We start from the raw sequence: 18,279 nt of genomic DNA on the forward strand, positions 1-18,279 counted from the left end.
CATTAACAAGTAAGAATCATACTTATGTATTCATTAATATCCGTCATCAAAAATATTTATTTGGAAAATAAATCCTGTGAAAGAGCGTAAACGTTCTGATTGGGCAAGTGGTCCGGACGAAATAACACAACAGCAGTCCCATACCTATAGCACTTCAACATTATCTCAAGGTCACATGCGGATATAACTACAACCGCTAGGAGAAAAATACTTATCTTGTTTGAACTGGGCCTTCTCTCCATTGATTGTTAATACAATATATTCATGTACACTATCATATATATACATGTATTCTTGAAAATCCAAACTGGTACCGTGAACAACATCGCTCTAAAACAGTAGAGCTATTTCGAATTCTTCATGAAGCTTCTTCAGAAGGGTTCTTCGTCAATGAATACAGGTCTTCAACCGCTCGACACATATTCAGAAAACGACGCTGTTGTTGACCGAATGACCGAATTAAACGAGTACGTATTTACAGAGACGTCATTACCGGCAGCTTTTCAATATAAATCATATACATACAGCTTTACGAAGGAAAACGTTTGGAAGGAGTTGGACAGTTGATAATTACGTTAGTCTTAAAACGATAGGCTTGTTAAATTGCAAAATATAAATTAGGGTTTAACAAAAATTGTTTCGCAAATATCATGGGTAAACAAGACTAAGCTCGCGGCATAGAGAATCGTATTTCCCAAACTGTGGAATATGGAAACTGGAATGTAAAGGATTTCCACCGTTCCAAGATCAAATATATCATGGAATAAACCCGCGTTGACTACCATTTTATAGGCATGGTTATAGCTTAGCCATTATGGCTGGGAAATATATCAACTTTCGATATTATCTCAATAACGAGTTCGACTCCCACAGATATTCAGATATTTTTTTTTCATTCTGGAGAATTCTCTTCATTGCTTTGGTGGTTAATATAAATATAACTCATGATAGATTTGCGGTACTGCTCCCGAATTTGTAAAATGCACCTGCAGATCGCTTAGTCTTTCATGAACTGGGCTTCTTGTAAATTTATCTGTCACTGTCACTTCAAAGAAATGTGTCATTTCTGCTTGATTATTGACCGATTTTAGAGATTTTAGAATGTCATATTCTTTGTCATCACTTGATGCCCAGGCAAGATTATGGTATCGTGTGGGAGAAGGCATATCAAGCACAATGCATCACCTGATTACCTTAGTGATAACGGATTATAAAAGATGATCAAATTATACTCTTTTCTCACAAACCAGCAGGGTTTTCCGTTAAAAATGGGCCAGTCGTTAACAGGTCTGGAATCTGATGCATTCACTTGTAGAAAAAACTGTAGATGCAAGTTTACAACATTGCAATTGAAGTGAAATCCCTTCGGGAGTTACTATGATGGGTCTTGCGCTATTTGCTCTATAATATAAAGCTATTCATTTCATCTTTCCTAACTCTTTATCTAAGTCTGCCGTTTTTGAAACATAACGCCTAGTTTGTGTGGATGCAACTTGGTTCATCACACATCCCGGTTTAACGAGCCGGGTTGGGGTCTACATTCCGAGATTCGGGGCCAAAACCTTGGTTATTTCTGGACTATGATTTGTTTAAGAATTACCTAATATAACAATAAAACAATAAAATGAAAGTATTTGAAATGCTACGGTCTGTCCAGCTCCCCTTGCGATACTTCATTTATGAAGTTCATTGCGTTATAAGTATAGAGGTATACTGGTAATGATTTCTCATGAAAGTACTAGTTTATACATTTTATCAGCATCATCCTGCATTGTGTCATTTTCACCAAAGTCTGTGTACGTTCATATTCACATTCCAATGTAGTTTCTGGACGGAATAAAAAGACGCTGTAGATGTTCTTTCGCCATTTCAGCCAAAGGCACAAAGTCACTGCAATCACAACCATCAATTTTGAAAACATTTCCCGTTGAAACAGTAGGCCTAAATACGTCGAAAATACTTGAGGGATAATAATAAAAAATAATAAATGACACTGAGCGATTTGGCGGGAAACGTAATTACGTGTCCACTTCCGGCACGTCGATGGAACCTTGGGAAGCCTGGCGTGAAACTGACTGCCGGGGAGTTAGAGAATGTACTTCGCTATTTTTTCTCTCTGAAACACCAAGGTTGATGTCATCCAAGTGGACTGACGTCACATTATCCGCACTTGGCAAGTACATGTCACCCGTCGCATAATGAATGTCCTCGTTTTCATAACTGTTTTCAGGTTTTGGCTCTTGTCTAAAATCGTCGCCTATTTCGACGTCATCTATATTCTCCATGGTTTCGGAGATAACTTCAGCCACAGCTTGCGGAGATTCCTCTTGGTAGTGGCTTGACCCAGTGACGTCATGAACATGGCTGCCCAATGCGTATTCCTGGCCCTCAATTCCCAGCTGACGCGCCTCCACACTGAGATTGTCAAAAGCTATTGAGCTTTCGGCCGTGTAATTCTGGTCTTCCACGTCCTCCTGCACGGAAACAGCAAATGTTAGGAAACTAGTTTTCTGATACAAAGATGTTTAAAGTGGAATTGTCATAGCATACATAAGTATCACAGTAAAGTTGATGTTTTCACCTGTTATATCGTAATGAACAGTCCCTTTATCACTTGTATGCCTTTATTTCTGCTTGCTGTTTTTGATGTATTTCTGATGCGTGGAAAAGATTTCAATCAGAAAATATTCATTGAACCATTAATTTACAGTCTGAAAAAATCAAGTTCTACACAGATCAAATGTCTGTTTTATAGGATTTTTTGGAGAACGTTAATTAAACTATGTCATACCTGAACGTAGATCGCTTTTGTTTTTCAGAGATCTATACAGTTCTTATTATTCTGTATGTTTTGTTCCCAATTTTGTGGGGACACGGTGTTGACATTTTCAAACCATAAGGCCCATAGCCTTCTTCCTCTACAACGCACTTGTGTCATTTAATTCGCTTTTACTGTTAGTATTCCACGCCTAACTGATATCAAAAAAGTGTCACTCCTTCAGGCGAAAAAGTTTCTGTACCCTTATAGATATATTTTTCTATCATTTACAAACCATATTTACTCAACTGTTACAAAATGTGGTAAATTTATGCAAAATATAAAAAAATAAAAGAATAAGAGAAAATATATATATTCTGCAATATGATACTCAACAATCACTCTTACTTTAGGTTTCGTCAGCTAACGTATTTTTTCACAAAGTTTTCGTTTGTGTTTACCACGTGTCAAGCTTATCAGTGAGAAGGTTGCAGCGAGTTTCACTACCGTAGCAGGAAAACGTTACAAGACAAAGCCTTTGGCAATGAATCAAACATAAATTTCCATCCAGATTATTTACAGGTTTAAACTGCTAACTGTTTTGTTTAGCATTTCCAACAAATCCTTTGCACTGCAAGAACCAACATTTTGTGAACAACTACAGAGACTACACCCTTCCAGATGATACAACGCCAGATGACCACATAAATAGAGTTTATTTGTACAAATATCGTGTTACACAAAAACTTTCATAACAAACAATGTGAAATCTCCGTCAGTTTTTACCAATTAGGCAACGACTGAATGATCACGTGACCACACGAACAATAGTCAGATGGAATGGGTGAATGACTCGCCGTTGAGGCGAGAACAGTCACAAGGCTCACCCGAATACACGGAACATTACGAAACGTCAACGTAACAAACAACGTCAATGGCGCTGCACAAACCCTTGTTTTCTTTTTATGTTTTTTTTTACAACCGACGAGAAACGTCACAAAATAGTGAGACAGATTTTGCAATGTCCTTTATAGGTGAATCATACGGTGGTAATGTCCTCTCTATCCACAAGAGGCTTAGTTATGACAACAATGTCTTTTTGACCTAGTACCTTCACGTGGAACATGCCATCCCTCTGTTTAAATAGTTCTTTCTTCACGGCTTTTGCCATCCGGCAGCTGAAGATAGTGGAAATGAGACATACAATGCATTCGGTGCCGGCAGCCACCAAAGCAATGATTATCAGCACGTCTTTATGCTCTTTCTGGAATGTATGTCCGTCCGTCGTGTGGTTGACCAGCCCCAGTCTCAGCAACTGGATGCTGACCACAGCCGTCACCAAGGAGACCACCGAAAAAGCTGTCAAGCACATTATCTGAAACATAAAAAATTGTAAAAATTATTAGTACTTGGTACGTTATTCATTTATTTAATTCTTATAAAATGTCATATTGAAGAATTTTTCATTTATACAACAGTGATAAATTTCATTGGGTGGGAGAATGTAGTGTGCCCAGGGTAAAGTTACAGATAAACTTTCCCATATCTGACGTACAAATATGCCCAACAATACATGTGGAATGTACATGTAAAGTGGTCCTCAGCAAACATAAGGCTGCGCAGATGGTCACACGAGGGTCGTCGACCTCTCATTATTAATATGGCCCAACCACTACCTTGCTTATAAATTTCCATTGACACCAACAGGAAGCCATTTCTTCACGGGTATTGAAACTCGATACGTGTGGAATAATACCGTACCATTATTAAAACATTTGTCATTATGATACAAGTTATATGTACACTAAACTTTCAAAGAAACAAATATTGGCAAGGCTAACCAATGTTTTCATGGAGGTTCATAACAACCTTTAAATGTAGCCAAACACAAGCACAGGTTGAAATATGTAACCATTTATTTGATTACTGTTGCAATGATTCATTAATTCTGTCCAATTTTATTCCACCATAATGCTGGTCGCCGTTGTATAAGTGAAATATTTTTGAGCACGGCGTAAACACCAATCAAATAAATAATAAATATAGATTACTCTTGCAGTGATTCATTAATTCGCCTCGGTTTTCTCCCATGCTGTGTGGAATAAGTGAAATATCCTTGAGTAGGGCGTAAAACACCAATCAAATAAATATTTATTTATTTATTTGATTGATGTTTTGCGCCGTGCTCAAGTGTATTCAGTCAAATAAATAAATCATTGATTCATTAACATGTTTGTGATCATGTTTACCATTGACGGAAACGAGACAAAGTATGGACGAAACCACCGCCCCATTGCCAGATATCTGATACCTGAGAAAAGTCTGGATGCTAAACTTCAGGTTGTGGCCGAATCGGCGTGAGCTGTATTCATTCCTGCTACTTAATTTACCAAAGGCTAGGAAATACTATACTAAATCACAAAACATCAGCTCCCTCGGTCAGTCAGTGCCCTAAATCAAAATAACCACTCTCCATGTAACAAGCGGTTGATGACTTCGATGCTTTAAACAAGGCCTCATGCAGGTGTTATAGTACCGGATCACGAGCTGGGTGTCTCGTGTCTCCCTGGTAACAGTTAGCACAAGAGCCAAGAAGGTTTGCCACACTCAAGTCGGGTAAGCCCAATGCGATCGAGTATAAAGCGTCAAATGTGTCTAGCTGCAATGATATTGATTAAGCGGTTGTAAATTTGTTTTCTTGGGCATCACACACAGTTTCTCTCCTACTCAGTGTCTAAAGACATTTAATAATGGATGGTGGTTGTATATTGTCTAAGGGATAACGGCCCAGTGCGAATTCATGCTAGGTATTGCTGGGGGGGAATGTGACACCCACCGTAAAGAGCTTCCTGTTGACCGCTGTCAACCCCAGCTGAAACCTAACCCTCGAGGGAACATGATCTTGATTCGCCTTAGGATTCTCATTTATACACATCGTCTGGTTCACCCAAAGCAAAGGCAGATCTCAGAGCTGGTGTAAACAGCTGATTTTCTGTTTGAAAACGAGTTCAGTGGCCGTGCCGTAGGATCCGTTAGTTTTAATGAGGGAGAAATATGACTTTCTTTTCAAATACCTCACAAAATTTGTAGCTGCGACAAAACAATGCTTGGCTGAAATAATTCCGGATCGGAAAGCGTTCTTTTCAAATACGTGGCAGCATTTGTAGCTGTGACAAAACAATGCCTAGCTAAAATAGTTGCGGATTGGTCAGTACCCTTTTCAAATACCTGGCATCATTTGTAGCTGCGACAAAACAACGCCTGGCTAAAATACTCGCGGATTGGTTAGCGGTAATGACACAAAAGCATCTTTTCAAATACCTCGAAACATTTGTAGCTGCAACAAAACAGCACCTCGATAAAACAGTCGCGGATCGGTTAGCGGTAAATGACACAAAAGCAAGCTTTTCAAATACCTGGCAACATTTGTAGCTGCGACAAAACAATATCTCACTAAAATAGTTGCGGATTGGTCAGTACCCTTTTCAAATACCTGTCAACATTTGTAGCTGCGACAAAGCAATACCTCGCTAAAATAGTCGCGGATTGCTTAGAGGTAATGACACATAAACATTTTTTCGAATACCTCGCAATATTTGTGGTCGCGATAAAACAATGCCTCACTAAAATAGCGGCGGACCGGTTAGCGGTAATCAGGCAAACGCATCTTTTAAAATACGTCACAACATTTTAACTGTGACAAAATAGGTGCGTCAGTCTCTTTGTCTGTCTATTGGTGGGTTTGAGGTGCTTGTCTTGTAATCATAATGAAACGTAAGGTGCCAAAATCATAGAATTCCATTCTCTCATAAAAAAATGAACGCCATGGTGTAAGTGGAACATTCTTAGTGAAAGACAGCACCTGGCTAAAGACTACCATTCAAAGTATCTTAAACATTCAATATTTTTTTAGATTTTTTTTCGACCCAATGAAACTTTAGTGAAACTTCCTCTTAACACAGCTTCAGGACATCTCCATTATCGAGAACAAGGTGACGTCACATTTACTCTAGCTCTCTAACGTCGCAGTTATATTCCGTATTATAGACAAAGCAGTAGCCTAGAGCAGATAAAAGTTGTGGACTTCGGCGATGAAGGTGGATGTGACGAGTAGTTTTCTCGGAAACTGGGCACACTGGAAAAATATTTCTTTCATTGTTTGAACTGTTCATACAGTAAGCTTGCTATATCATGTGCAGTTTGAGCATCATATGCACGACCGGGGTATTCCTGGTTCAGGTCGTAGCCTCCCGAACGCTTGTGCTGGCGACTTTGACCCCTATTAAATATTTAAAAAATTACAATAGGATTGTTGTACAACTGAATTCATGCTCAATTCTGAAACAAATGGAAATAAATCTAAGCACCATCGAGGGTGATCTAAGCACGGGACTGTCGCTGGATTTTATACTTCAGTTTTGTAGTGGTAACTTCTAAGATGAGAGCAGTGCTGACCTAGTTATCGCGGATGTCAGAGGAAGCACCTCGGATTGAAACTCTGTTTCAATAATTTTACTGTATTAAGAAAACAGAAAAAAAATCATCTCTTGTATCCAAGAAAGACAAAGGAGCAAAATTTAAATTCTTCAATTCTCATAAAGTTAGAGAGAAAAAATTATATCATAGGATTTAATTACTTTGAAGCATTGTCCGATGATATGCCGTCTTCTCATTCCCATCAACGTTCGGCATCCCTAATGAATTTTTCGCTGACTCTGATTTTTGTTATTCAGAAACTACTGACTGAACGGTAAAATGAACGAAAAAAGGTATTTGTATGATTTGAACAGCGTGTATTAGTAGGCATATGGTGTACTGGAGAGTTGAATGGGGTTTGAGCCGTGCCTGTATGCTTCTGTCTGACAGAAGAAAACGATCTCAAAATGATGTTTTAGTTCTGCATTATCATATGTCACTTCATGGAGTTAAAGGGTAAAGGCTACGTTACACCTTTGGCCGCGCAATCTGATAGCAACGTGTTTGGCTGGACAAAAAGGTGTCTGCTTCGAATCACACCAGCCATTTGTGCAGTATTGTCATTTTGTTCTACATGCTTTACTCTGAAATCTCATTAAAATAATACAAAATAAGTATGATATTTTTTAGAATTCTATATATTTCGACTGAAATATGTTTTAGCCAGATGCTGTCTTGTTCTTTAAGTATGGCGTTTAAAAACAAACAAATAAAAATATGTATCGCAATCGTTGTTGGATAGATGCTATAAAGTGATAAATAAAAGTCGCGTTACCCTTGCATTGCCTATCCACCAGTCATTCTATTAGGAAAATGTGGTTTGGATTATTTCACAAACAATTCCTTTTTCGACCTCATAATTCGACTTCAGATGTCTGCGGGGTGAGTTGTAAATCAACATCCAAAACTGAGTGCGTGCATCCAAATTAATATTGGCCAAAACCTGATATGATTACAGAGACAAAGCCTGGCGAGCAAACGGCAAAAGGTGACAAACGGTAAGTAATGAACAAGAATAGTTAATATAACACTGAGCTTAATGGGGTTTCCATATTACATAATCCAAGTAATAACCATCGATTAGCCTTCCTATCACCTTTACCTGTTTACCGATATATTACATTGCACTGGAAATCGTTATAGAACTAGAAGGGCGAGAAAATGATGTGAGGTAAATTAACTCTCCAATATGCCACAAATGCATAGAAAGAATATTAGTTATTCTTATTTGAGCAGTAATCTTACATAAAGCAATGGATTATAGAATACCTGGCAAACATCTGATTGTTAATAGACAGTAATCTAATAGCCTTTCTGAGGCAAATTGTAGATTGATTGCTTGCCTACAGGTATAATGTTGAACAGAGATTTGGCTTGGAGATTTGTTTGTTGCCATGGAAATTTGCTGTTTAACAAAGGCGTTTAGAAGATAAAGGACAATTTGATACTCGTATTCCCAGATATTTGAGATGCTTAGTATATAAAAAGAGTTTCACAAACCGCAGACGAACACAAGGCAGGACTTTTGAGATGGAACATTAAGACACGGCATAGAACTTTCGTAAAAGTTTTTCATCAGTAACAAACGCACCTCTCTTTGGGATGAGTGAATGTTATTTGTAACAACATAGACCAAGTCAGCGTGTAAGAACTGACCTATAGCATGTATCTGTGTACAGTATTAAGACGAAGTATCGTATCTGACCGAAACATTTAGCACTATAGCATGTTTAATTTTCCATATGCTGATACTGTCGCCTTATCATACTGATGAACGATCGTTGGCTTTCGCTCAATTTACATTCCAAACTAGGCTAGACGATGTGGACGAGATGGATGCAGTAGTAAGCTGATTCCGGCGATGCTTGCTGGAGTGATGTCAGCGTCAGAGTGCCGGGGATAAATCAATAGTATCATCTTTCGGTCTGGGACTTGATTAAGCCCAGGCGTCCCTGGCTTATTCTGCACAGACCATGAGCGACAGCCTCGACAAGGCGAGATGAAAAATGTCAGATTGTAATCAATGAAAGTTTCTTTTGGTCAGTAATGTGTCCGAAGATAACAAATAATCCTCTGTCACTCTCATCAAAAGTAATTTTCCCCATAATGATTCTTATTTTTACCATAGACGTTGAAGGCACGCTTTATTGGTTCGCAAACACTGGCCTGCTGATTTTCGCGTGTGATGGGTGTCGACAAGCCGATACGCATGATGGATCTGCATTCTAACCAATCTTTTAAACCGAAGCCTTGTTTACTTTAACAGTTGATTGTTCGAGGGATTATATTTGAACTTCTCAGGCGGCAACAGAGTCTTGCTTTTGTAACTACGTCACAACAGCTAACTATTCATCATTTACTAGGTGAAGCGTTTCAATGAATGGAAGACGGCTATAAATTTATTCTTTTACTGACATGCAATTTAAAAAAATCACCTGCGGTGAAAAACAGTCCATGTGTTTCCTGTGTTGTTATGTTTGCTACGTCATCGCTATACATATATTAGAGTTTTGAGCTTTAACTCATTAAGAGTTGAGACTTATTGATGCTTATCAATTCCGTTTATTACAAGGCATTAGACACATTATCCACGTGACTCCGAATGAAAACTGTACATATGGATTTAACATGCCGTCCACATGAGTTCGAAATTTATTGTATTATTTTCCGCATAATTTTGCGCAAAATTTAACTGTAAATGACAGTCTAATTTATTTCCAGTCGTACCAAATTGAAAGAAAAAATGACAGACCAGCCTCAAATTTGCATGTGCCCGAAGAACTCATTTCTTGCGCTCTGCGAAAAAAAATATAATAAAGTTAACCAGTCACGCCAATGATGACCGCTGGCTATCGATTATTAATGAACCAGACCTCTGTTTTTCTCCTCCTGACGCCTAAACGCCACCTTATTTGATTGTCTCTGCTAACAGGGACAAAAAGCTTTCCCACTTACTGTTTAACCCTGACATTTAGATATGCGTGCGATATTTACGTCTTTTTTCGCTGCATTATTGTTCACAGCGAACTCCGGTCAACTGTGACTATAATATGCTGATGGCAATAGCAGGTGCTCGGCAAAGAAGTAATAATGATTATACATAATCAAGGTTATGTTTTTTTTTTTCCATATTGACAGAATCAGGTTATACGTGACCGTACTCCTGCCGGGACTTCGCCAATTGATTTGATCACGGTTTGAACTCGATTGCAGTTAATAACGATGGCTTTCGAAAAGGCGGACCAACCACAAATTGTCACAGAAATGAAACCTAGAAATTTATAATCAAACACACTAATATATAAATTGGGGGCCTCCGTGGCTCAGTTAGCGCAGCGTAATGACCCAGAAGCCTCTCACCAATGCGGTCGCTATGAGTCCAACTCATGCTGGCTTCCTCTCAGGCCGTATGAGGGAATGTTTTGCAGCAACCTGCCAAAGGTCGTGGGTTTCCTCAGCGAATTAATAATGAAAAAAGTTTTTCAGACGAGGATTAATTTATACATACGTTTGCAATACATTGGAAAACCTCTAATAAATGAACTTGTATGTATGGAAAATATAGAAAATATAAATGAAACACTTACCTTGAAGGCTTAGTATAAGAAAAATTCTGATATAAGATGAGGGGACCTAAAATTGTTTTCAACATGCCATTTTAAAAACTATGACACTAGTGTGTAGTAATCGGTGATCTTCTTTCATTGAAATTCTTTTTCATTTAGTTATATATTGTAGAAATTATTATGATGACTTTACTGGAGTTTAACATTGTACTCACGAGTTTTTCACTGATATGACGGCGGTCAGAATTTTTTGTGGGGGAAGCAGGAGAGCTCATAGTAAACCACCGAGCTTGTTCAGCTACCTGCCAAAACTCCCGACTTAAAACCGCAGGCGGATATCATATTACGGTAAACCTCGGTTAACACGAATTGCTCGATGCTATCAAATTTGTTTCGTATTAATATACATCGCTTGAATCTTGCATCTGATGAATACCAAGTGTGTGTGACCTAGATCAATGACTGGGACGAACTTGCATGTCATATCCGGAATGGTATAAAGTGCCCTGAAAACTAGGATAATTTGTTCGATTCTTGACCCCCTTGACCTCTGGATACAAGATACATATGTAGATAAGCGTCCAGTCAGTCTCCTATTCCTCTAATTGGCTGTCCTGGAGAATTGTAGCCGTTAGGGATATATAGGCCTACTCATTTCTTAATAACGGAGGTGAGTTTGAGTAAACGTTTAGATCGGAGTCGTGTTAAATTCCTTGACAGTAATCTCATGACACACTACACGGGCATAACGTTGGTTAGCGCGCTAGCGCAGCGTATTGACCCAGGAGCCTCTCACTAATGCGGTCGCTGTGAGTTCAAGTCCAGCCCATGCTAGCTTCCTCTCCGGCCGTGAAGGTCTTTCAGCTACCTGCGGATGGTCGTGGGTTTCCCCGGGCTCTGCCCGCTTTCCTCCCACCATAATGCTGACGGCCGTCGTATGAGATATTCTTGAGTACGGCGTAATACACCAATAAATAAATACAAGGGCATATCAGTTCATGAGCTACGAATAGGCTGAGGGCATGAGTAGAATATTAATTGTATAACACTGTATATAGGTGCTTAACATAGACAATAGTCATTGTTGTGCACACAATATGAGATCTGGTCCCCAGAGATCGTCCCTTTTCTCTGTACATTCCCGTACACTAATGGAACACAATACATATCGGTCGTCCAGTTTCTTGTATTGTATTGCCTTGATTAGGACGTGGTTAACAAAGCAGACACCACGCCGTGTCACGTGATGTTCCCTTGGTAACGAGTAGAGATCCATGCATAACCATCTCCAATAGGGCTACAAGACAACTAACGCTTTATAATAAGAACAACATTCGTACACCTCCTTAATCCTGGACGTTTTAAGCCGACGGTTGGACGGCGTATAGGTGCAGTCACATAAAGCAAAATAAGTAGGGATGAGAGCAGAGATTACCGGTGGGTTACCTAGTTTATAATGCAAAGTAGAAGGATTTGTGGTAACACGCAAAAAGCTGGCTTACCCAGAAATCGAAAAACTAGTTTAGACAATATCTGATTTTAATACAGTATGATTCTAATCTCAAAATTGTCATGTGGGTTATTCGGATCTTTACAGAAATTAGCACACATCATTTTTTATTATTCAGTGAAATAAAATAATTTTGTTTGTCATTTTCTGCCTTTGATGTGGGTGGACATACTTAGATTACTAAGTATTCCAGCCTATCCCATGCAGTTCGCAGACTGTTCACTGCATGTTAAAGTCGCATATTTGTTGACGGATTGGAGTGGTTCAATTTACGTCATATGTCAGCCAGCCGTAAGTTGACCTGACAAAACATAGTGGAGCAGTGTCACAAACAGCGGGAAGTTCACATCAGTTAACACAATGCAAATCCCTAAAAGCAGATATTAGCAAACAGGGCTCTGGGGAACGTATTGCTACTCGAACGCTTTCTCATTTTGATTGTTGTTTAACGCGATACACAATTATTTTTCACTCTTACATAACGACAATCATTTGGTTTTTGGCGTGGAGGAAATGGGAGTGTCCGGAGTAAAGTAACTACCAACTTATGAGACGTTTCCACGAGTGACATGCGTCATATTGGTGCAATTAAGGTAAGGCAAGATGCCAGAGCGTACCGTACAAGAGAGAGCCATCCACTGCTTCTTACTACCAGAGTCTTGAGAAAAACTGAAGCAGGAAAATCTTTAAAATTTCGTGATCGATACTGGGATTGAATCCATGTCTCGTGTGACCTGTTTTGTCATATAGGAATATACCATGCGCCAAAATGAAGAATAAAGCACTGTAACAATCAAACTTTTTGACGGCTAGGCGTCTGCTAAAGCGGATGGAAAGGCCGATGACGTATTTGGGTCTACATCGCCCAACTGAGATCTCAGGTACATATAGATGTGTGTCTTCAGCATCAGCCTCAACGACTGTCCCCAGTCACACCAATAACCATACTCACACAGGCTGGGAAAACGGCTCGTTACCAATGGATCAGGATGAATTATTTTTGGAGCCACCAGCTACATTTCCAGAACTTCATATTGCTGCGCGTTAAAAAGTAGCCTTAAGTTAATGCTTAAATATGCTTATTTCTTAGAAAGCATAGGTTAAGGGTGAAAAAAAGAACTATGACTTTGATCAATTTTGTGTAAAACAAAACAATGGAAACTCCGAATTCTGAAGTCAACATAATTGGTATTCAGTATTTCGTTGTGCGTTTCTCCGGTTTCCTTCCACACCAATGCTGGCTGCCGTCGTATAACTGAATATTCTTGAGTACGGCCTAAAACACCAATCAAATAAATAAATAAATAAATAAATATTTCGGCGCACCTTTGTCGCCATCTGCAGGTATATTATGATGGCTACATAGTTATTGTGAAATATAGAATACCAAGTATACTGACTTCACTATTCGGAGTTTCCCATGTTTTGTTGTCAGCCATGGAGCAGAAATTCAAGCAGGCCAATATAAAAATTGTCACACGCTTGGTCCGGACCTATATCATGGTTGTACGTCAATAACACACCTTCAGCACGCTGAATTCTAATTCCCCCACCCACGCTAATTAATTATCCAACTGAGATGTACCTACTCAGCTGTTTTTCACCCACACCTCAGTGACGTGCTACAATGTAGATGTTGACAATGTCCCTGAGAGATATGCCATTACTTCTCTCAAGATGCACTATAACATAATCAGGTGACGACAAATAGATGAGTAGGTCTACTTACCAGATACGCGGTTTTCTTCTTGGAACAAAGAAACCCCAGAATACCAGTGATCAAAAACTGCAAGATAATAAAACGACAAGCTGTTTCATTACCCATAACTTGGATATGCCACGACATTGCACCATTCTGTTGTTCTAAAAAATGAAGAGATGACTGTTCACTTTTATCTTACTGCATATTTGGCAGGGTGATGACTGCTGACCATTGTCTTATCGCATGTTTGGCGGGCTGACAGTGTTCAGTTTTGCATGTCAAGCTGAATATCTACTTGACATTTATCTCTTGCATGCTTGTATGAACAAGGAGTGCATTTGTATTCTTTGGTTGGATAATGACTGTTCATATATGTTCTATAGCATGTTTGGTTAAGTAATAACTATTTATATATGCCCTGTAGCATGTTTGGTTGAAAATGACTGCTAATGACTGCTCATATGACATGTTTGGTTGAGCGACGAATGGACATACTTTAAACCAATGTGCATGGCGAATGTCCACATTTGTATTACGGGATAGTTGCGAAAGTTTACACTTAACTTATCGCATGTTTGGCTGAGTGTTGAATTTCGAGATTTGTGTTGGAGCGTGTTTGGTTGGATGATGAATACCGAGATTTGTGCTCGAACGTGTTTACATGGAAGATGAATACCGAGATTTGTGCTCGAGCGTGTTTACATGGAAGATGAATACCGAGATTTGTGCTCGAGCGTGTTTACATGGATGATGAATACCGAGATTTGTGCTCGAGCGTGTTTACATGGATGATGAATACCGAGATTTGTGCTCGAGCGTGTTTACATGGAAGATGATCACCGAGATTTGTGCTCGAGCGTGTTTACATGGATGATGAATACCGAGATTTGTGCTCGAGCGTGTTTACATGGAAGATGAATACCGAGATTTGTGCTCGAGCGTGTTTACATGGATGATGAATAGCGAGATTTGTGCTCGAGCGTGTTTACATGGAAGATGATCACCGAGATTTGTGCTCGAGCGTGTTTACATGGATGATGATCACCGAGATTTGTGCTCGAGCGTGTTTACATGGATGATGAATACCGAGATTTGTGCTCGAGCGTGTTTACATGGAAGATGATCACCGAGATTTGTGCTCGAGCGTGTTTACATGGAAGATGAATACTGAGATTTGTGCTCGAGCGTGTTTACATGGATGATGAATAGCGAGATTTGTGTTAGAGCGTGTTTACATGGATGATGAATACTGAGATTTGTGTTAGAGCGTGCTTGACTGGGTGATGAATGCTGAAATTTGTGATAGAGCATGTTTGGTTAGATGTGTACTAAGAACGTTATACTATTATCTGTTCACTGAATCCCACCAACAACTAGCTCTGCACAATTCTCCTGAATATAATCTCTCTGTAGAATTAAAGCCCCACCGTTTTCAATATTAATGCGCATCCCTTGTTATAGTTCCATAGCCACGGATGTTCGAGTCTCGGGGGGAAATTGAAGCATATTATTATTTTATCACATTGTGTTTGTTCAGCTCCCAAAGGCTCGGCAGTGCTTGTTATGATATTGTACAGATAAGACAAGGCATGTAATCAACCTTGTGCACACAATCACACTGTTAGAATGCCTGCACAGCGTTAATACGAAGTCGCATTTCATTTCTAGGAAAACTTCTCAGATGTTATCAGTAAAACAACAAGGACTGAAACCTACATCATTCATGCCATTTCAATTCTTCATTGAGACATTAAGTTATATATTTTTAAGCATTTTTTGCTTTGTTTTTATATTGTACACGAGGATTTACAAGATTCAGTGTAGCAAACAGGTGATCTATACTAAGGCATAATGTAATCGTTTCGTGCGTGAAGAGGAATAATTCTTAAAGTAGTAATTATTTGTTGATGAACAATGTCTGCGGAGCATCTGTTTTTTAGCTAAACCTAAACGTTTATTGTATCTCCAATATTCCGCTTTTATTACAGTATGGAACATAAAATAAGCACATCCAATCATAGAGATTGGCAAAAGCTTATCTTGAAACCTGCCAAGGCTATTTTCATTTTTCTAATTTCCGGCTTCATTTGTCATTTTCAGATGAAGAATGGAATGCAAATTCGTGTTCTATCGGTTAAAGCTTCAGCAAGAGTGTCAGTTAGTCTGCTCTCGAAATAAAAGAAAAGTGTTTCTTAGCAATTCCATGTTGGTCGTCAAAGTGGATAAATGGAATGAAACTAAGGATTACCTTAAGTGTAACTTTGTTTCTGTTTCTCTGGTATTCTGTTTTTCTGGTATTCTGTTTTCTGGTATTCTGTTTTATAGTATTCTGTTTTTATGGTACTTTGTTTTTATGGTATCCTGTTTTTATGGTATTCTGTTTTTATGGTATTCTGTTTTTATGATATTCTAAAACATTACCATTGAAATGACATCCACATGATTTAAAGGAAGAATCAATCTTCTAAAAAATGTTTCTCTGAATAGGCTGTTACACACAGAGAAAAAAACTTAGCCCCATGCATCACTGCTGTCAAACTGTATTGGATTCTTAAGTGGGAATGAAAATGCTCAGACGACAGAATATTAGTAACTGGAGGATTCAATAATGGTTAAACATTCTTTAGGGTTTTTCATGAAATTGTTTGGTCCTTAATAAATGGCGGGTACTGTTAGGTTGTCTGTACCAGTTTTTGGGGTTGACAAAAGATAAATTTGAAGAATATTATTAAAACTGACGGGCATGGTGCACATATTTGTCGATGAGCAAGCCAACATGACGGTATCTCTTTAAAAGCAATGTTATTGATGAATATGCCACTGTAAATCTGCATGCAAATACTCAACGGCCGTACAGCGACTGCTCTATAAATCAGGTGACGTGTACCCACGTTTTCAACCAAACATGCGGGCAAATATGTACAGGTGTAGAGGTGAAGTAGTATTGAGTTATACTTACAAATCCACCGCTCCATATCGGCGATACACTGTGGGCCAGCCAGACCTCAGCCTGTATACTAGATACCACGCCAACACACAGGCTGACCAGTCCAAGGAATGCATGAAAGGCAGATATACCCTGAACGCCAAGAACAATCACCCGCATCATCTTGAGGGAGCGGATCTGGCGTCCCCTGAATCCCTAACGTGTCCCTCAATCAGTCCAGTCTTGCCAAGACGCCGGCCTTTCGCACCTTTCTGGTAGACTACAACATCTCCACGTTACTGCTGAGCCTCCAAATTTACAATCGACAAGTCTGAAGGAATTCCATCTCTGACGTTCTCCATCAAGGCAAATACGGTCGATCAGGACTCTACAGCTGGCCGGGAGCCTGATTTGAAATGCGGTCGATTATCGTTGTTCTGGCACTGCCGGATAAGCGGCACCGTCGTCGCCAGGCTGACTAGAGGATGCCTCTGCAGCCCACTGCGGTCTGCATCATGTTAAGGTGTCAGTACTAAGCCCGAAGGCTATTCCACCTCTAGGCTTCGTCGTCACTGTAGCTGGTCTCAGGGTCTATTGTAGGGTATGCTGTAAAACACGACTGTCTTCTATGGTCGCTTTCTGCAGTTTGGTGAGTCGTTAAAGTACGTGGCGTATTGGCTCCAGAGACCACTGACGTAGTCGATCGAACAGACAGGAAGCACGGAGGTAATGGGTTACTTGGTGGCCTGGTAGAGACATGCTGCGTCCATAGAACGTATTGATCCAATCGCATTCAATCTCGCCGTGGATACAAGCTCTCTTCAGGCGGTTTTCAGAGACCAGCCACTACAGCAGACATTCGCAAATTTTCGTCTCACAAAAGAATTTCGCTAAGAATAAACCCCAATTCCACGTGCACTTAAAGCAGATTTATATAATGAAAGTTTACAGATGAAGAAAAGACGCCCTCTTTTTCAGAATGTGTTTGCTTTAGGGATGACGTCAAACGCTCTTTTGGGACTTGCTACTTTCATACACGATAATCTTCATACAAGAGCGAAAAAGAACCAAAAGCAGCAACCAGTCTACAGAGACAATCCTCAGTTTACAACACGAGCTCATTGTTTTTGTCACACAGACAAATGAGTATTAAAATTTGAAAACACGATATACACGTATGTCAAAAGCAGTTTCGACAATAAATTCTCAGAGAGAAAAATAAATATCTGAATAGCAGTACATGGTAAAATGATTATTAAACCAATGTCACGGACCAGAATGCAGTGAAGAATAGCAGCGAAGATGCCTCTGGCATTGTTTTCTTAAAACAGTTTAATCCTG

At 39.4% G+C, this 18,279-nt stretch overlaps 1 protein-coding gene across 1 annotated transcript; it reads right to left on the reverse strand.

Moving 5' to 3' along the window:
- Positions 1–2,018: 2,018 nt before the first annotated feature.
- Positions 2,019–17,549, reverse strand: LOC135467019 (transmembrane protein 196-like). The gene is made up of 4 exons (XM_064744773.1): positions 16,972–17,549; positions 14,040–14,096; positions 3,870–4,133; positions 2,019–2,474 (listed from the first exon to the last, which is right to left on the reverse strand). Exons 1-4 carry the CDS (start codon positions 17,119–17,121, stop codon positions 2,019–2,021), a joined length of 927 nt encoding a protein of 308 aa, XP_064600843.1. The 5' UTR covers positions 17,122–17,549.
- Positions 17,550–18,279: the final 730 nt, after the last annotated feature.

The sequence above is a fragment of the Liolophura sinensis genome, chromosome 6, assembly GCF_032854445.1.
Source record: "Liolophura sinensis isolate JHLJ2023 chromosome 6, CUHK_Ljap_v2, whole genome shotgun sequence".
Taxonomy (NCBI): Eukaryota; Metazoa; Mollusca; class Polyplacophora; order Chitonida; family Chitonidae; genus Liolophura; species Liolophura sinensis.

What these genes read in the sequence shown, in the direction of transcription:
- LOC135467019 (XM_064744773.1), bottom strand. Translation starts at nt 17,121, where the DNA reads ATGATGCGGGTGATTGTTCTTGGCGTTCAGGGTATATCTGCCTTTCAT. An exon ending in CGATATGGAGCGGTGGATTT is followed by an intron (nt 14,097 to 16,971) that starts GTAAGTATAACT and finishes ATTATCTTGCAG; the next exon opens with TTTTTGATCACTGGTATTCT. An exon ending in ATGGCATGTTCCACGTGAAG is followed by an intron (nt 2,475 to 3,869) that starts GTACTAGGTCAA and finishes GTTTCCGTGCAG; the next exon opens with GAGGACGTGGAAGACCAGAA.